Source organism: Lutra lutra, chromosome 14 (assembly GCF_902655055.1).
Source record: "Lutra lutra chromosome 14, mLutLut1.2, whole genome shotgun sequence".
Lineage (NCBI taxonomy): Eukaryota > Metazoa > Chordata > Mammalia > Carnivora > Mustelidae > Lutra > Lutra lutra.
Window position 1 is genome coordinate 79,418,749 of NC_062291.1, and position 19,994 is coordinate 79,438,742.

At 46.4% G+C, this 19,994-nt stretch overlaps 1 protein-coding gene and 1 long non-coding RNA gene across 2 annotated transcripts; both read right to left on the reverse strand.

Annotated features, from left to right (window-relative positions):
* Nucleotides 1–301: 301 nt before the first annotated feature.
* On the reverse strand, nt 302–13,034 carry NSMCE4A (NSE4 homolog A, SMC5-SMC6 complex component). Its single transcript, XM_047702989.1, has 11 exons — nt 12,666–13,034; nt 11,872–11,949; nt 9,844–9,974; nt 7,881–8,032; nt 5,983–6,082; nt 4,993–5,083; nt 4,035–4,129; nt 2,488–2,536; nt 1,676–1,770; nt 1,500–1,585; nt 302–473 (listed from the first exon to the last, which is right to left on the reverse strand). Exons 1-10 carry the CDS (start codon nt 12,949–12,951, stop codon nt 1,511–1,513), a joined length of 1,152 nt encoding a protein of 383 aa, XP_047558945.1. The 5' UTR covers nt 12,952–13,034; the 3' UTR covers nt 302–473; nt 1,500–1,510.
* Nucleotides 13,035–13,307: 273 nt separating this feature from the next.
* On the reverse strand, nt 13,308–16,712 carry LOC125084965 (uncharacterized). Its single transcript, XR_007122748.1, has 3 exons — nt 16,550–16,712; nt 14,540–15,004; nt 13,308–13,906 (listed from the first exon to the last, which is right to left on the reverse strand). It is a non-coding gene; the product is annotated as an uncharacterized LOC125084965 (long non-coding RNA).
* Nucleotides 16,713–19,994: the final 3,282 nt, after the last annotated feature.

Sequence of the window (19,994 nt, forward strand, 5' to 3'; positions counted from 1 at the left end):
CTGGGGACAAGTGTCCAGCCTGGCCTGGGAGACGACTGAAAGAGCTTCCTATGTCTAAATCACAGGCTGAGCCTATAAAACTGCTGATATGTAACTGTTTTCTGTGTTTTCCTTACAAAACAATTTCATATAGTTCAACCTAAGATTTGTGGACTTGACCAGCTAATTTTACAGCTAAAGAGGCGTGAAAAGAACCATAATGCTGTACAGACCGTAACAACCTAGCCAACAGAGTTTCAGTGGGACAGGACTGGAGAAAGGGCAGACTCTGGCATGATGGGAAAATAAAGAGTAACTACAATTATTTGTGAATACGGCAGTGAATTTCCTTTAATCAAAGACAACCATGACAAATTCATTAACTATCAAAAGCTACATTTTACTAAAAACAATCTGTCTTTTAAAAATGTTTAATCATACAATATATACAATACATGCTGCTTTCCTTTTTGGATCTCACTATCCATTTGAGTCCTAAAAAAGAGGGAAAAATAGTTGGTTAACAGTTTATAAGTGATAAAATGAATCAGAAGTTCCCGTAATACATGAACTTGATATACGTTGATAGGATCTAACAGCTAGTCCTTTCTCTCTGAGTAGAGGCCCATTCTACCCACATTATATACCTTCTGTCTGTTCACTTTCCCTCCGTTATCTTGGAACAAAAGCAGCTCAGTTAATTGAGGCAAGTATTAAGAGTTTACATTAAGTATTAAACCTCAAAATTATAGAAAATTTGTGATACCAAAAAACCCTTAATGATCTAACTCAAAAACCTCCCATTTAACAGAGAGATTTTTTTTTTTAAGATTTTATTTATTTTACAGATAGAGATCACAAGTAGGCAGAGAGGCAGGCAGAGAGAGAGAGGAGGAAGCAGGCTCCCTGCTGAGCAGAGAGCCCGATGCGGGGCTCGATCCCAGGACCCTGGGACCATGACCTGAGCCGAAGGCAGAGGCTTTAACCCACTGAGCCACCCAGGCGCCCCTACATAGAGATCTATAGACAAAATGAAGCTGAGTGAGATTAAGTCAAGCGTTCAGTAATTTTAAACCAAGGGGATGGAGCAAAGAGCATCCAGGTCTCCTGACTTCCACCCACAAGTAAATGCCCGATCATCACAAAGATTTCCTTCTAGCACCTTCTCCTTCATAAAAATGAAGAAGTGTTCCATAGCCTAAATCAGATTTCAGAAATGCCCATTTACTGACATTCTTCCAGGTAATTCTGTCCTAATCCTCTTTTTCTACTTCCTAGCTATAAAACAAGCACATTGAATCGGACAGTGAACACAGCTGATGGGAGGGTTCAATATTCCACTTAACCGAAGTAATCCATAGAAGCCACTGGGCTCAGCGCTGCCTTCCTCACTGGCACACAGTTCTAAGAATAGAGCACTAGAGGGAGGTAAATCCCATTTTCACCCGAATGCAAAAAAAAAAAAAAAGGAGGGGGTCTGGAGCACTAATTAACATTCAATACCACGGAGGAAATCTTACCTTTGCTGGTGTCAGGTGCTTAGCCTTGGCTGGCTCTGGCCTGAAGCGATCACGGGCTCTGAGATCTCAAAGGTCTTCACGATCTCCTGGCAGAGAACAAAGAACATTTGGGGACTGGTTTAGAGCAAATGACGCGGGAGGCAGAACTACCCCGGGGGCAACGTGCAGAGCTTTACCTCCCAGTCCCGGTAACTCAGAGCTATGATTCCTTGATTCCTAATTTGGGTGTTTTGGTCAATTCCTTCACTTTCTTCATTAATATTAACAGGCTCTGTTTGAAAGACAAAGTTTTCAAAGGTTATCAAATCGCAAGACGGACTCTGAACAGAAACCAATGAGAAGGAATGAACCCGTATGGAAAAGACACTTAAAGTATTACATACTTTTCAGGATTCCATGCATCACTGATGTGTTAAAGAGTTACTACGGCAGCAACTAATCCATTTGTTCCCATGAAAAAAATAACTCCCTGCAGCAGAGTTATGCGTGGCAATCATTTGAAGACCTCTGCCTATCTACCTACCAACCTCAGGGCTGAGCCCTAGTGAGTGCAAGAGAAGCTGAGAACTTGTGAACTAGCAAGCAGGGCTACGAAAGTACTCGACTCTCTACGGGGGAACCTTAGAAAAGGCTCACTGAGTCAGTGAAATTATTCAACTACGAAAGACTCTATCAAGGAGAAGAAGGAGGTGGCATCAGGGGAAAACAGAAGGAAAGAAAGTACAACAGTAACTACGATTACAGAAATTCTCAATTAGAATTGGAGGGACTTTCTCGTTCATCTTTATGGCCGCGGATATTGAGTCAAGGATACAGATGAACCCCCTGGTTTGAACCAATGACCATCTCTGCAGTACTGGTTAGCTGAGCAAGCCACAGCCTTGTGAAAGTTACCTAGAATGTAAACTCGGTTCTGTTCAGAACACTGCATTTCATGAACTTGAATAACACATTTTCTCTAAAACTAATTTAACGTACTATCACTTACCTATTATCGGCAGTCGGTCTTGGTCAAGCTTTATTCTTGCAAAACCATCCTAAACCACAAACATAATTGTAGATTTAGAGTCAAAAGCGGATTTAAAAAATTAGATCCAAAATCTATAACCATTGGATTAAAAAACATCAATTAGAAAACTCCATACCCCAGAGGGCACCAGGATAGGGCAGTCGGTTAAGCCTCCGACTTGCTTTCAGCTCAGGTCATGATCTCAGGGTCATGAGACTGAGCCCCACATTGGGCTCCAGACTCAGCGGGGAGACTGCTGGAGGTTCTCTCCACCCCCCACTGCTCCCCACTTTTCTCTCAACAAAAAACTAAACTAAAAAGAAAAAAAGGAAACTCTGTATCCCAGACAATCAGAATGTACCATAAGAGATTACGTGGATGAGACTTTACATGGGGTCCCCTCTCAGGTTCCTAAGATCTCCTAAATAAGACCGAAGCAGCCTTGGCTCTTAACACTTGGCTCTTAAACAGGATTCATGCCTATTTTCCGACACTCATCTTATTATGCATAACTCATTTACCACTGACAAAATACGCCTTTGTTATCATTTCTGGGAAAAAACTTTGGTCGATAAAAGATTTTTGACTGAGGTTAAAATCAAATTCATCTTCCATGAGTGGGAGTACAACCTGCTGTAAGACTAAAGAGAGTCGAAAGCAAATTTCCATAGTATATTCCTAAGTAGGGGTATTCTTTTCTTTTTTTTTTTGGAACCTTTACTTTGAAATAATTTCAAACTGAAAGAGCTACAAGGCTTCTGTAAAGACCTCCCATATATTTTCCCCAGCTTCACCCCCCGTTCAAGTTCTGCCATACTATTTCCCCTTCTCTACATATGTATCAGGAATTTTCATGAGAGAATAAGTGATAGACAACCTGCTCTCTTTCCTTAACACTTTGTGTATATTCCTCGACAAGAACAAGATCTTTTCTTACAAGACAACTATCAAATTTGGGAAATTCCACATTTATACCATACTGTGATCTACTCTCCATATTCAAATTCTGTCAATTCATTCTGTAAATGATTCCTAAAATATAAAAGCAAGCATACATTTTTTTCTAAGTTTATTATGTTTAGTAATCTCTATACCCAACGTGGGGCTCAAACTCAACCCTGGGATTAAGAGTAGCACATTTCACCAACTGAGCCAGCCGGGCGCCCACAGGCATTTCAGCTGGTTTCTTCTGCCTGTGTGCCAATGCTTCGCTGCAACGGGTCTACCATACCTACCGGTCAGTACGAATACCTTTGCCAGCTCCCATCCACAGCTTTTATTATTTACTCCTCTTTTTTGAGAGAGTGAAACAGAGCAAACAAGAGAGGAGTAGAGAGAGAATGTTACACAGGCTCCACGCCCAGCGCAGAACCGGACACAGGGCTCGATCTCACGACCCTGAGATCATGACCTGAGCCGAAATTAAGAGATGCTTAACTGACCTAGCCACTGAGGCATCCCTATCATTTATCATTTACCATTTTAAAAGCCATAAAAGAAAAAAGAGAAACAATCTTAAATCTTACCCTTATAATGAAGGAAACATGAAAGATGTTTTCCACTGTCCGGGGGAAAGAATGTGGATCAACCACAAAGTCAAAGAAGGACATAGGTGTATCAGCTACAGACAAAAGAGGAAAAAAAGATTCTTCAAAATAGGAAAGATAATTTTTGCCGATCAGTAAGACCAATATTCTCTTGTGTTAGCAGAGGAAGGAAATGGGCGCTCGACCTGTCATGGGAGTGAAACCGATGCAGCCCTTCTGGGGAGGCAATGTGACTTATCTATTAAAAATATGTACGCCCACTGATCTGACAACCCTCCTCCCAAACCCTGTCCTACAGAAGTATCAGCACGTGTGCACGAAGTTGTGTACCACGATTTCCCACTGCAGCGGGTTTCCCAAGAATAAAATGCTAAAAAGAACCTAGTCGTCCACCCACTGATGGAGGATATAGCCATACGGCGGGAATCACTGAAAGGAGTAAGTGCGATCTGCACGTGCGGATACGGCCGAACGTCCACGCAGAAAACTCATGTTGCAGGAGAATGTGTATGTTATGATTAGCTTTGCAAAAAGCTAAAAAACCAACAAAAATCCCCAATTTACTTATGTGCATGGTTACGTGACTGAAGGTCTGAAAGTAGACAAGCACATCGTACAGGAGGCCGCCTCTGGGGATGAAGGAACGGGTACTCAACTCTACTTTTCCCCCTTCTACGGCACCTTTTATTTTCTAACAGAAAAAAATACATCTTTTAAAAGCAAAAATGGAAAGTTACTTTGCCAGCACTCTCACACGGGATTGCTAAAGGAAAGAAGCCTCATTGAACATACATGCCAAAAAGAAAATCACAATGACTCAAACGTTCCATATAACTGAAAATGCTTTTTAAAAAACAAAACAACTTCTCAATGCAAGAGATCCGTGTCTAACTGATAAATACAAATTGTTCTACTTTGAACTTGGTATCACACTTACGATCTTCTCGAAAATACGTCTGTAGCAATCCCAAAATTCTTTCCACCTCTTTTTCCGTTGCTTCTTGATGAGACTCTTCCATTTCATTTAACTGAAAATACAAAGTTGTTACCAAGCAGACTGACCTACTTGCCTGCCCATTCACGTTTTCGGCTCCTGACATATCCAAACTCCTATAGCTGTATTGTTTTGGGGGATTGCTAGCAGTTTTTATCCTTGTCTTAAAATTTACACTTAAGGGGCACCTGGGTGCCTCAGTGGGTTAAGCCTCTGCCTTTGGCTCAGGTCATCATCTCCGGGTGCTGGGATCGAGCCCCACATGGGGATCTCCACTCAGCAGGGAGCTTAATCCCCCCCCACCCTCTACCTGCCTCTCTGCCTACTTGTGATCTCTGTCAAGTAAATAAATAAAATCTTAAAAAAAAATGTACAGTTAAATAAAAAAAAAGATTTTCTAGTTTCAGTAACATGTTCATATTAACTTTTTAATTGAGCAATAACATTACCAAATCAACCATTTTCAGGTTGGACACAAATAGCAAAACACACAAAGGGCAGTTAAGAACACTGGTTCTCAAATGAGAGTGATTTTGCCTCCTGGGGACATGTGCCAGTATCTGGAGATGTTTTTGGTTATTAACGACTGTGGGGTTGGGGGTACGGAGGCTACTGGCACCTGATGGGGAGAAGCCAAGGTTGCTATAGGGGGTCCTACAGCACACAGGACAGCCTCTCACAACAGAGAAGGACCCAGCCCCCGGTGTCGATGGTGCCGAGGTTAAGAAGCCCTGGTTTGGGAGAACCGATCCAAACTATAGACATTGATTAAAACTAAGACAAGGGGCTAATCCAATAAAATGTTTAAACGCTAAAATTATTTAAGTAATTATTTAAGAACCAAACCTGATTCTAGACCCTACACCTTGGGAAGATGGCCAGATTGCCTGAACATTGTATTAATGTAACCTGAGGTGTTTTTAAAAAACAAACCTGGTCAGGCATTGTCTTCTTCTCTTCTGTCGTGGGACCTTTTCTTGGACGATCACTTCGTGGCTTTGGCACAGGGAACTCTCCTTGTATTGAACCCAACCTAATGAAAAATACGCTTTCATGTCTTTTTTTGTTTGTTTTTAAACAAACTGATTGCACTAACCGGAAGCTGTTCCCACGGAATGGTTGAATTCAGACCTGGCTCCATTGATACTCGAACTGACATGGACCAAAACACTTGTGACTTTTTGTGACATCCTCTCTGTTCCCTTTGTGTGTCTCAAAGGACTCCTAGGAGCTTTACTGAACCACAGATGCCCCCTGAACGCCTTCCTATTTTGCTCTCAACAGTAAACCAAGAAATATGCCTGTGGTCTTCCCAGCTAGCCCACTGCCTCTTTGGCAAAGCCAACTTCAGATCCGTGGGAAGGCTGAACACGTGGGGAAGGGGAACAAAAAGGGGAACAAGCTATGGGGTTCTTTCTTCCTTTGGACTCTCTAAAAAAAAAAAACAAAACCCTACTGCAGACTTCAGCTATAATAATATATGTACCACGCAGAGACCAAGGCCCTGCGAGCATAGACCCGCATGGTTCCTGCCCTTGAGCAGCTCAAAGCGTGCAGTGTAGACGGACAGACCCATATCCACACACACACAAACGTCCATCTCAATATAATATACTAGATCCTACAGTGCTGTGCTAGGGTGATATGCAAGTGCTCCGAGAGCATGGGGGCAGAGATCTTTCCAGATATGGGAGGGATCAGGCTGGCTCTCTGACGTTACAATAATGCCTCTGTCTGAAGAAGTTACTGGAAGCTTCCAAGTTAGGGCCTGGGAGATAGGCAAACCCTCCCAGATGGAAAAGACAGGCGAAGACTCTGTAGGCCAAAGTAAGAGCAAGTGCTAGGGCACAAAGCTGTGAGTGATTCGCTGTGCAAGATGAGGAAAGTTTAAGGCACAGCACCCAAGGCTGCATTTAGAGCCTGGGATTTAGGACAGAGCCTTGAACTCCACAGCAGAGAACAGACTTGGACCTCATCCTGTAATGTATAAGTCTGAGCTTTACGCTGTCAGGTACGCAGTGGTTCTGGGCCCCGGGATTAGCTGACGGATGCCTGGTCCCACACCTGTGCATCTCCAAAGCCTTCTCACTGAGCTACTCCCGCCCTCTGGAGCTTTGGGAGGGTCAACCGGAACAGACAGATGCCAGGAGCTAAAGCACTTAAGGAAGAAACAACTGGGTGATTGCCCCAGAGAAAGTATCTGCTGGGGGACACAACCAGTGCCTTTGAAGGTGGCTTTACAAGAGAGAACCAGTAAGGGCTAGTCCTCGTTTCTCCAGAAGGGCTGAACTAGGAAATTAAGACAGAAGCCAAGTTGATCATGAAGACCAACTTTTCAGAAGTATAGAGCTGTATCCAGAAAAATGAGCAGGGCAGCTGGTGTGAGTGACTGAAGCGGGCTTCAAGTACAAGTAAGTCAGCGACCATCCAACGGGCAATTACAATGAATGGCACTTTACAGACATCAGTAAAATCTTGAGAGACCCTCCATAAGAGGTATCATCCGCCTATGGGATAAGATTAAAGATGACAAAACAGAGTCACACATTATGCCCCAGACCCAAAGCCTCACACACCAGAAAACAAAGGAGCCAGCAGAGCCCTGTGGTAAGAGGTTCTGGCCCACAGCCTTTCCTGCCCAAATTCAGAAGGATGAGGTTCTATCCACATCAAAATTTTATGGGCTTTTCAATCAAATTTTAGAAAAATCTCCAAAAAATGGCATCCTGATTGTCACCTTCACCCTACCAGATAGTTCTCATTCCTACAATAAAAAAGCTTAAGGTTTACAAATAAATGGCTGGTCTGTCAGATTTTTAAAATAATCTTACAGAAAGTGGAATGTATGGGTTTTATTAAAGGTGTTTTCTGCTGTTTTGCCTGATATTTTCCAGGAGTCATAGACTATGAATTCAAAATCAGAACTATCTTCATCACGGATGAGTTCTTCAGCTTCTAGCGGATTTACACCCATATGTGTCAGCTACAAAAATGAAGGGAAACAAAAAACCCCAGTTAAGCCACAGGCAATCATTCACCACATCCAATAATCTCTATCGCTAAACTTTAAGAGGCCAGATGCAAAGAGCCTACTCAGCGTTCTAACATGTTGGCTACATTTCTTATTATATAAATAATTTTATATAAATTCCAACTTTCAAAGGTAGAAATATTAGAATGAATGAATCCTTAGCCCATCAAAGTATTAGGAAAGCTGTACCAACATACAAATCTGAAATCACATCCCTAGTCAAAGGCTCCAAGACAGAACAGGCAAGTTTAGCCGGCTTTCGGGATTTTTCGTTTTTAGCCAACCTCCTAGAGACCTCTACTCAGCTTGTGTCTCGGTATATCCAGACAGCAGTGTCCTAGAGTCAGAGAATCGCTCATCTTACAACTGCCTTCCTGGGAAGAGTTGCTAGAAGTCTAATAATTCTCTTATCCCATACTATCTCACAGAAAATCAAAGTATTACATTATGAAATCATAAAATACCTACAAGTTATCAAATTAAAACAGTAATATCAAACATAAACAATAATTAAAAAGCCCTCAGGAAGCTTGCCCCTATTAAAAGCAATCAAACTCTGAAGAGAGGCTTCGAGAGCCTGATCAGAGACGTAAAGTCAGCAAGCCTCCGTCCCCAACCACCAGTCCCCCCACACTATCATCCCCGTCCATTTCTGCCTGGTCAAATCTACCCATCTTTTCTTTATAGTACCTATACGTGTACTGGGAAGGGCCCTCCTGACCCAGAGATTACAGAGCTGTAATTTAGGGTTTTACACTGAATGCCTTAAGACTTCCAGAATTTACTTTGATTTGTTACGGTACACAGCTCACCTTGATAAATACTAGTAAGTTTAAAAAAGATAACCCAGCACATGGTCACTTTATTCATTCAGCTACACATGAGTGTGCATTTTCCAAACGCATTATATCTCACAATAAAAAAGTGAAAAGAGAAAATTTTTAAGTTTTAAATTTCAGTAATCTTAAACCATTTAAGGTTTTAAAAACAACAGAAAATTCATCTGCCTCCTGCCTTTACAAAAGAATTAATTTACCTGGGCCAGTCTCCTGGTACCAAATCATTTTAGTAACCATTTAATAAACATGCAGTCAGAAATGCTAGGACAGAGGTTAGCTCAGAGCGGACCCAAAAAACAGAAAACAAAAACAAAAACCAACCACAACATAGTAAAATGCAAGGTCAGCCTCATTGTCCTTTTTTGGTAAATCCACCAAGGAAAAGTGTAAACATTTTAGCTAACAACCATTCAAGTAAAGGTGAATAAAACAACAAAAGATCCACAAAAAAGCAAAACCCCAAGTATATTCATAGGGTTCCAAGATATTGTCAAGGACCGATGAAATCATGCCCAACCAGGCCTAACTCCTCTCCAGCTGAGCTCTGACCACCTGCAGTGTAGGTGTTGCCCAGCCCAGGACAAAGGTCCAAGGTCACTGAGAATGAAAAAATGGCCATTTCTAAATAAAGGGAGCACCCAGAGTCTTAGAATGCTAACAGATTTTTAAACCTCTAAGCTGCCACCCTAAATTCCTCCACAGGGCTCTCCTGTCAACCTAATATTCATCCTCCTCATTTAACTTGGTGAGATCTGTTCAGAGGAATCTGAGACATACCCCCACCTCCCCCCTCCGCCCCGGTCCCCCGAAAAAAGGAAAAAGGTAGTGAAATGCATTTGCATACAGATCTAAATAGAGCAGATAATTATACAATATGTGACATGGGAAGTATTTTTTATTAAGATTCTGTAGCTTTGAACTTACTAGAGTTTCAACATATCTTAACATATCAAATGAGTTCAGATCAGAACGCAGCTGCTTTGCTTTCTCTTTGCCCAAATCTGAAGCCAAAACAAGAAACTGGGCATCCAGCACGGCTTCTCTTGCTCGGGACACTATTCAAAAAAGAAGGAAAATACACATTACTACATACCCATTACTCACAGGGATTTTCCCAAAATTTCCACTTACTTACTTGACATTTCCTACTGGACAAAAGAAAAAAAAAATTCTCGAACATACCCATCTCCCTTGAAAACCTGCCTCCTCGACCCAACCCACCAAAATCCGGAGTCACAGCTGCCCAGTCCTCCTAAAAGCCACTCTCCCTCCGGGGTCCTGCTCCTGTGAACTTGACAGCTCCAGTTCCACTAAGCCCCTCTCCTCTCCCACACCGGCTCTTCCCTCTGAGCCCAGCAGCCCATCTCTGCCACGACTCCCACCTGTGCGGAGGTAAGTCAAAAGGGAGGCCTGCTCCGAATAAGGCAGGGTGACTTGTTGAGGGGCAAGAGTAAGTTGTCGAGGAGCCTCACTGAAGGAACAGAGCGCGCTTGGGCAGGAAGCCTAGGACCCCCGCCCCGCGAGGCAGCACAGGCCACCAGGTCAACGGTCTACAGCAAGACAGCGACTGTGAGGATGGGTGACCCGAAAACGTTTGACAGAGGACCCAGGACTCAAGATAAGCTATATAGAGAAAGATTTAAACAGAAGGAGACAAGGAGTGAGGGAGGCAAGGAAACTGAGGAGGAAGAGGGGAAGGGGACGGACGGGGCCTGTGGAGTTGAGAGCAGGCCTCATGGGCCCCGGGAGGGAGAAAAGTGCTGTGGGAACACCTGGAAAGGCAATCCGGAAAGAGAGCCAAGAAGAGGGGAACGGGGCAACACTCAATCCCAGAAACACCTGCGCCTGGCTCACTCCGAAAGGCCTCCTCACTTGGATCCCCCACTTCCTGAACCTGCTTCAGGCCGCTGAACTGGCTGACTCTGGGTTTTGTTTGTATACATCATTTTTCTCCCATTTTGTTTCGGGAGCGAGGCAGCGGAAGTGACCACGCTTGAGAGAGGGCAGCAGAGGCCACCGCTGGAGGCTCATTCCTGGGCTGTCCCTGGGGGCCTCGGCCACCCGCCTCCCAGCACGGATGGAGAGAAGAGCACAGACTTCTCTGTCACAGATGGCTTTGAGGCCTCCACTGAGTTAAAACCATGAATGCCAAGGATCTAGAATTCTGTTTGCTGAGCGACTCCCAAAGCCCAGCTGAGTGAATAACTTTGCCTTACAGAGTGACCCAGTCCACAGGGCAGAATCAGCCGAGGGCAAGGCGATGTGTGGCTCAAGATTAAGACCCACAGTAAAACAGCAAGGCCATGAACGAGTCCAGAGGAACCTTGAGGACACGGACTGGGAGTCCAGGAGTGAAGAGAAGACAGAGCTAAGGACAGTGGAGGAGGGACTTAACCACGCGGAGGGGAAATGCCCCGTTCTGGAAGGATTCAAATGAGATTCAGCAACTGTAGGAGACCCACCTGGGGAATGGTGAGCACGCTGTGAGCAGAGCTACAAAGAGACTCATTTGAGAACAGGCAGACAGAAAAACGTTAAGGGCTGTCAACAGGTGGGCCATTAGTCATACTAGGACATGACCAGACGTAAAGCTTCTGGTCCTCAAAGAACATGAAGAATCATGTTCTAATCACCAAGTGCATCCCGGGAATACAGCAGTCAAGACCACAGACAGATAAAACAACAGTACATGCGAAGTTCTCAACCCTGATCAAGCAACAGGACCACCTGGGGTGGAGGGGGGCTTTCTGAAACAGGCCGCTGGCTGCACCCCCAGAATTTCTCATAAAGCCTTCAGGGGTGCCTAAGTGCAGTAAAAGCAGTATTACCTCTACAACGAAAAAGCTTCCAGCACCAGTAAAGCACTATTCTATTACGTGGAGACTGTTTGAATAATCAAAATTATTCTAAAACTTATAATAAAAAGTTCCCATACATAAAATAACGAATTACCTCCATTAAACAGAGTGTTGGCCTCCTCAAGGACCTCTGTTAATTTGTCGCTGGCATTCAGTATATCCTCACGGTTTTCTATGTAAAAAAATACAAGGTTTGGGAAATGTGCTCCTGAAGCACGAACAAGTCCTTGACAAAGCGATCACGGATCACCGATCCGGAGTACAGCCAAGCCCGGCCCCCTGCTCCCTGGGGAGAGGGGGGCTTACTTCACATAGCTCCATCTTTTTAACCCAAGTGGCTCGGAAAGAGAAAGGTGACCGTCCCTTTAAGCAGCATGAACTTCAAAAAAGGGCCGGGCTGCTTTGAACCTTCACCCAAGGGGCTCCACAGCGTCTGCAGCCTCCGAGGAGCGCTCCTAAGGGTGGTTCCCAAACTTCACAAGCCACAGAGGCCCCTTAGAGGGTCACCCGGCCGGTGGGCGGGCCACCCCGAGTTTCGGAGTGGGGAGGTCCGGGGTGCGGCCCGAGGACTGGCATTTCTGACAACTCCCCCGGGGACGGGCGGCCGCGCGCCGGACCCGCCGACAGCCCGAAAAGACGCCCAGGGCCCCCGCGTCCCGCTGCCGCCGCCCCTTCCCGGCCGTCCCGGCTCCCGCGGCGCCGTCCTGCCCCTTCGGGGCCCGCGCGCCCCCGCCAAGGTCGCGCACTCGCTCCACGCAACGGCGCGGGGCGGCCTCTCGAGCCAATGGAGGCGCGGCCGGGTGGCGCGGGGTCGGCCCGGGCGCCGTTGCCCAGCCGGGAGGCGCGGGCCTGCGTCCGCCACCTGCCCCGGCGCGCGCCCCGCCTTACGTTGGACCGAGTTGATGAGCGCCCGGTACTGATGGCGGATCTGGCGGCACAGGCCGTGGTCGGTCTCCGCCTCCAGGCTCGCGGGGTCCACCATCTCGTCCCCGGAATCCGACGGCTCCGTCTCCTCCAGGCTCGGGCGCTCCGAGGCCTCCCTGCGCTCCGGCGCGGCGCCGCGGCGGGACACGGGCGACAGCGGGGACCGCGAGCGGGAGCGGGCGCGATCCCGGTGCGGGTCGCGGCCCCGGCCCCGGCCCTCGGACCGGCGGCCGCTGCTGTCCCCCGACATCGCGCCAATTCGCCGAGCAACTTCGGGACGGCGGAAGTTCGCGCCAGAAACTGAAACCCCTGCTCGGCGCGAGCGCCGCTCCCCGCGGAACGCGGCTCCCGGGCCCGCGCCAGCGCACAGCGACGCCTCTGGCGGGAGGCCGGCGGCGGGCGCGGCGCGGGGCGCTCCCGAGGCGCCGCGGGGCCGGGCGCGGGCCCTCCTCGCCCCGCACAGCGGCCGCACCGGGGACCCGCTGCCCGCGCCGTGCGGCAATTAGAGCTTGACCGGGCTGGGCCCCCGAGGCCCACCGCACCGGGCCTGCGTCTTCCCGGGTGTCTTCGGCTCCCCGGGACCCCGCCACGGCCGGGCGACGTCAGGGCGAGCGGAGCATGTGTGTTGGCGGAGGCCGCTGCGTTGGAGCGGGGCGCGCTCTGGGATTGGAGACGAGAGATGTGGCTCTGGGACCTCAGTTTCCCCGAGCCCTCGCGGGGCGCCTCAGATGAGGTTCATGGGCCCCGGGCAATCCCACTCTGGAAGACAGAAGAACCACAAGCAAAAATTAACGACAAAGATGGTCTTTCTCCTAGTAAACTCTGTTTACGATCCCTTCTGAATGTCTACATCATGGCAGTTGATGTTCACAACAGGTTCTCAAACTAAAATATTCTAAAAGATCCTTAACAGGGTCCAAGACAGATGGAATTATATTCAGAAAATGCCTAAATTTCATTCTTCATATTTTGAGTTCTACTGCAGATGTTGTTTTCCAAAAGCACAAGCAAGCAAAGCCAAAAAGTGGAGACCAGGATTGTGGTAATTTGCAACAGTAGGAAACAAACAGTGGTACCTGGGATGAGCAGCCATGGGAAGACCTTACTCTTTCTGGGCCTGAAGTGTCAGAGCAAAGAAGCAGTGTTACCAGAACCGATGAAGGTTGAGGCCATGGAAAAGGGGCCACCAGACAGGGGCTGTGGTCCTAGAGACATGCAATCATGCCAAAAGAAGAAGTGCTGAGAAAAGAGGACGTGAAGAGGAAGTGGGGGTAAAACACCTTGGTCTCTCTCTCCCGAACATGTCTTCAAACGATTTTACCTCCCATTGGCTAAGGGCAGCATGAAGTTAGAGGGCAAGAGAACCTGTGTGATACATTCCATAAATTAGTCTCTGAGCAGAGCAAGGCTAAGAAAGGTGGAGATTAATTTGATGTAAGCCTGAGGACAAATGGAAAATAACCCAAATGATGGGTGAAAGGTGTATCAGGGTCTATTTAGCTAGGTATAATAGAAACTCTACTACAAGGCCTTAGCCAAAATAGTTAGAATTTTCCTTGTGACACTGGAAGTCCAGAAGTAGACAGTCCAGGATTAGTGAGTTGGCTTAATTGCGTCAACCCAGAATGTGCGCATGTCACTGCTGCTCATAATCCATTGGCCAGATCTGGTCACATGGCCTCAACCCCACCACAGGGGAAGATGGGAGACATATCTTCTATTTCTGTTTCCCTATCCTTTGTTCTCTACTGTCAAAGCCCCCTTTCCACCACAGAGGCCAAAAAGCAAACAAATGAACAAAACCAGATATTCACCTTCCCTCCCAGCTCCCCTTGTACCTGTGGCATGGAATATGGTGCAATCCTGAGTGAAAGGACTAAGGAGAAGTCTACTGACGGTCTTCTCAGAAACGTTTTCTCCACATTAAAAACAGACACTGAAAGGAAATGCTCCTGTGTAGTCCAAGGTTGTCCACCTGTGTTCTTCACAATGAGGCAGCCATCTTGTGGCCACATGAGGAAAAATTAACAAATGAACATTACAAGGCAGAAAGACCCCAGGTCCTTGATGACTTAGCAAAATTGCTGATCCCAAGCTGCAACAGTCCTCCCCCTGGATATCTTGTCACAAGAGGTCCTTGTTGCTTAAATCACTTTTCACCAGGCGTTCTGTGATTGGCTCACAAAACAACCCAAATAATGCATTTCTTTCTTCCTTAAGCCAGTTTGGTTTAGATTTTCTATTACCAAGATATAAAGACTCCGAACGTGCAACCAGATGGATCCAGAAAGTAGGAACTGTGCCTGAAACAGGAAAGACTGATTAGCACAGTAGTCACGAACAGTAATTAGGAACAGAGCATTACAAGATGAAGGAGCAGAGACCAGTGAGGGGAGAAGAGCTGGTTGAGTAGAATCCCTCCTCCCTTCCTGGGAGATGAGCTTCTGGGTCACCCTCCGAACTAACATGATAGGACAGTGAACTAAGTTAGGACTAACCCAGAGGGGGACATCTGGAAAACAGGCCTTCATGACCACCCAGCAGAGGGGAGGGATGCAGGAGAGTTCCAGCTGGGGCTGAGGTAGAGGCAAGGAATGGCCTGGTGCATGGAGTCTCCACCACCATGTAGCTGGGCACCAGCATTCTTGCAACTCAAATGGGAAAACATGTACATTCTCGGGTGGGAAACAGTGTGTGATTATTCTGGCACTGAGGAAGCCAGCCAGCCACAGGGGGATCTTTCGGGTGTGATCTGATTTGATGCTAGGAATTACGGATATGTCCAGCCAGGACCCAGTTAGGTCATCTACACTGCGTTTATAGTGGCTAGTGTCGTAAAGATGTCACTTGGTGTGATTTGATATTTAGTATATCTCTCAGGGAGATAGATCTTGGCTCTCCTCATCGGCTAGGCTCCAGGAGAAGGTAGAAGGTAGTAAAAACTTGACCCGTTAGTCCTCCAATAGTACCTTCTGTGCTAATGATTACATGAGTTAGTGATGAAAATCTGCCCCTTTTCTGGGTGCTTCATTTGTTAATGCATGTTTATCGAGGGGTCCACTAGGTGCTAAGCCACGGGCTGGAGGCTGGACATACAGTATTGAAGACAGCCAAACAAGGGCCTACACTCAGGAAGCTGACGGCTTTTGGAGGTAGTCAGATGTCAAGCAAGTGAGACAAAGACGAATATAGAACACCTGTTATGTTCAACGCTTGGAAGGAAAGGATTTGGAGCTAGGCAGGAATCTGATCTGGGTAGAAGAGTCAGGGCCATTGAGGGAACTCCGGGTCATGAGATGGGAAGGAGCCCACGAGGGAAGTTGGGGGTGCAGGCGGGGAGGAGAGCAAGGGTTTGGCAACTGGGGCATCACGTGGTGTCTGGGGACTGCTTCCTTCAAGGTGGAAAATAATCACACGTGTCCGAAGAGTCTCGTGCTATGAAACGACTCAATCCTGTATATACCATATTTTGTATGGTGCTACCGGGCTCCCTAAGAATAAAGGGAATTTCTACAGGAACACAAAAGAGAGCCCAGGAGCTCGAGGTGGGAGTTCTAGACATGTGAACACTGTCCACCCAGGCCGTGGGTGCGCTCTGAGGCAGTGGGGGCGCAGAGGGCCTGAGCATCAAAAGGCCCGTGACACACACTGTTCAAGCTCAAGGGCATCACGTGCCCATGAGATGCCAGGCTCTGCGAGCAAGACAGACAAGATCCCTGCTGTCGCGGGCAGGCGCCAGCTGGCAATCTTATCAGGGAGAGAGACAACAAACAAGGAATAGATAAATAATTTCAGATGGTGGCAATCTGAGGCAATTAAAAAGCATATTGTGGCAAGGAATTACCTACCAGGCAGTGAGGAGTGTGCGTGGGTTACTTGAGCTGAGGTATAGTCCGGGAAGTCTCCTCTGAAAAGCTGACATTTCAGTTAAGAAGAGGAGTGAGCCACGGGCACCAGGTGTCTCAGTCATTAAGAGTCTGCCTTTGGCTCAGGTCATGATCCCAGGATCCTGGGATCGAGCCCTGCATGGGGCTCCCTGCTCAGCAGGAAGCCTGCTTCTCGTTCTCCCTGCATGCATTCCGTCTCTCACTGTCTCTCTCTCTCTCTCTGTCAAAAAAAAAAAAAAAAAAAAAACAGGAGTCAACTATATAAATTTCATGGGATAGAACTTTCCAGATCTAGAGACTTTTCTTTTTCCCAAGCCCCTCCCTTAAATCTAGAGGCTGATCCAAAAGCTTCTGAGAGGAAACAAAGCCCAGGACTGGGACATACATTCCTATTGTCAAGACCTCGGGGCCAGGTGAGCGAAGACCCCTGAGTGTGGGAAGGAAAGGGACACATGGCTCCTAGCGCTTCCCAGTTGGAGGCAGACAAGAGAGAAAGCACCTGTTCTTCTGTGATTTGGCAGGAGAGCAGAGGGGCTGCTTGTGGTCAGATGTATAACACAAACCCAGAGAAAGACGTCTACGCCACAAATACCACTTACCCGGGACAGGAATGGGGAGAAGAGACAGCGAGAGATTATGAAATCTGTACTGTTTCAGTGATGCGTTATTTTTATCATTTCAGATGAGATGTTTAACAAAAAAAATTAATTTTTCATCTCTATTGTCAAACAATATATGCAAATTATTAAACGGTGCAAATGAGTATTTTCCAGGCTCTCAAGACTTACGGGTCCAAAGGTCTAAAAGGATTGTTAGTCTCCCCACCCACCCCCCACGGTCTCCTCCCTCTTTTTATGGAAAAGAGCCACAGTATATTAGTAAACAGCAACGGGCCCTTGAAACTTCTGCACCTGGAGTGGTTTCCAGTTGGCAAAACAAACAAACCAGTGTTAGCTTGGGGACATTTGGGAACATGTGTAAGCCTTGAGCCTCACACGGTCTTCCAAGTCTCTCCCTCCCCTTTTCTTTCATTTCGTTAACATTAAAGAGGATTTGTGCATAAATAAAAAAGGCCTGTGAATTAAATTTTTTTCCTAATCCCATGTTAATAAGTGTCTTGATGGGATCACACCTGTTATGTATTTGTCACCCCAAAACTCGACTACATGCCCTCAGTAACACTTTACACCAGTGCTTTCCAAATGTTAGTGTGCATTTGATTCACCTGGGGATGGCTATTAAAACTGTAGATTCTGATTCAGTAGGTCTAGGAGGGAGCCTCCTATTGGCCATTTCTAATTCCCAGGTGATACCCAGGCTGCTGATCGCGGACCATACTCACACCTGCCGGAGGAACCGAGATGCAAAACAATTTAAATATGTTGACTCACTTCTGAAGGCCAGAGTGAGATTTATTATTATTATTATTATTATTGATCTATAATTCACCTGCCGTAAAATTCACACTTCTTAAGTATACGATTCAGTGGTTTTTATTATGTTCACAAGAGTGGTGCAGCTATCAATCACCACAATCAACTTTAGAGCATTTTCATCCCCTCAGGAAAAAAAACAACCCATACCTATCAGCAGTTACTCCTCACTTTTCCCAAGTCCTATGAAGGATTTAGAAGAATTTGGGCTAAGGGTAGAAATGCTGAATGCAACTTATTTTAGATATGATGGGCAGGGACATCTTCTCTGAGAAGGGGATATTTGAGATCCGACTTGATGAATCACGCAAAGATGCAGGGAAATCGTATTCTGGTCAGAGGGGATGGCAAAGAAAAGTCTTTGAGGATAAAATGAGTCTGGCACATTCGAAACTTTAGGAAGACACACATAGGTGGAGAGCGGTACCCAGGGGAGAGAGTGCTGGAAGGTGAGTTTGGTTTTGACTCTCATTATCAGTAATTGACCTATGTTGTTTTGTTTCTAGAAACATGTAGGGTTGGTGGTGAATTGAAGACAGCCGTGAATTCTTTGACACTCCTCCCACTGAGATAGCGGATTTCTGTCTCCTCCCCTTTAACGTGGGCCCCACGACTGTCTGACCAACAGAATACAGAAGTGACCCTGTGCCAAGTTCTGGACCGAGGCGTTAAGAGATCTGCCGCTTCTACGTTCTGCTGAGTGGAACATTCACTCTTAGAACCTATTCTCCGTACTGTAAAGAAGCTGAGGACAAAGGGAGAGGTGATGTGCAGGTCACCCAGCTGCTAGCCTGGGTCACCCGCCAACCATGTGCATGAGGCTTTGCGACATCCAAGCCCACTGAGCCCTCAGATGGCTCTGGTTCTAGCTTTCGTCTGACTGCAGTTCCATGAGAGCCCTCCCTGCACACGAGAACCACACAGCAGAGCCCAGCCAACCCCACAGAACCATGAGAGAGATTGTGAAGTTACTGTGCTGGGCCCTTTCGATCTGGAGCTTCACCTCCTTCAACTTTGGAAAATATTCTTATATTACTTCCTTGATAATTTCTTCCTTCCACATTTTGGTTCCATGTCTGCCTCTCTGTGAATGTGATATGGGATCTCATGGATTGATTCTCTAAGCCTGTAATATTTTTTTCATTTTTTAAGTCTTTCATTAATTCTTTTTTTTTTGACATATTTTTTGTTTGCCTTCAGCCTTCTACTGAATTTTTTATTTCAGACTATGTGGGAGGTTTGGTTTTTGTTTGATTTCAGCTTCTGTCTGCTCAGCGGGCGTCAGGGGAGGTTGGGACAAGGGGAAGGCACACACTCTGCTTAGGCCTGTTTTTAATTTTCAAATATTCAACCCCAGTTTTGTTCCCTCCATTGTTCCTGGGATTTCTGTCCTGGGTCTGCAGTGCAGACTGGGTCTTGTTGGGGCTGAAATCCCACCACCTCCTTTGACCCCAGCTCTAGGCTGAGCCTCCTGTGTCCTCCATGACCAAATCTCAATCCCCTTCCCAGCGTCCACAGACATGGACCAATCGCTTGACCGAGGTGCCGTCCCAGTTTGCTTTCTTAGGGTCCCGACAAACTTAAAAAAATCCCTGCTGTCACTTCAGTGAACTCTCAAAGGAAAGGAGCTCTGCCTGCTTCATTAACGAGTTTCTTTTTCACTGTGTAGGGAGATAATAGGCTGTAAACATTATCCTTTTATTTTTATAAATCCACCTGTTTGCTGTCATAACATCACTTTGAATGATTTTCCTCTCAGAATTTTAAAATAATCACCAGCTCGAAGCACTGCCTGAGAAATGTTTTTTCTCGTGTTCTCTGCCATATGCCAGTCATTTTCAGCAAGGCCGCATTTATGTGAATTTACATGGGGCAAGTAAGTAATGCGCAATAAAAATATTAATGAAACAGCACTTTATGAGCAAATTTGAAAATTTCAAATCTCACCAGATTAAAACAATCTTTTGCTTTGG

Excerpts from the sequence above, each read along its gene's own strand:
- NSMCE4A (XM_047702989.1), bottom strand. The coding sequence starts at position 12,951 with ATGTCGGGGGACAGCAGCGGCCGCCGGTCCGAGGGCCGGGGCCGGGGC. Across the intron at positions 2,537-4,034 it reads ATGTTTCCTTCATTATAAGG|GATGGTTTTGCAAGAATAAA; the intron begins GTAAGATTTAAG and ends TTTGTGGTTTAG. Across the intron at positions 1,586-1,675 it reads TGAGTTACCGGGACTGGGAG|GAGATCGTGAAGACCTTTGA; the intron begins GTAAAGCTCTGC and ends GTTCTCTGCCAG.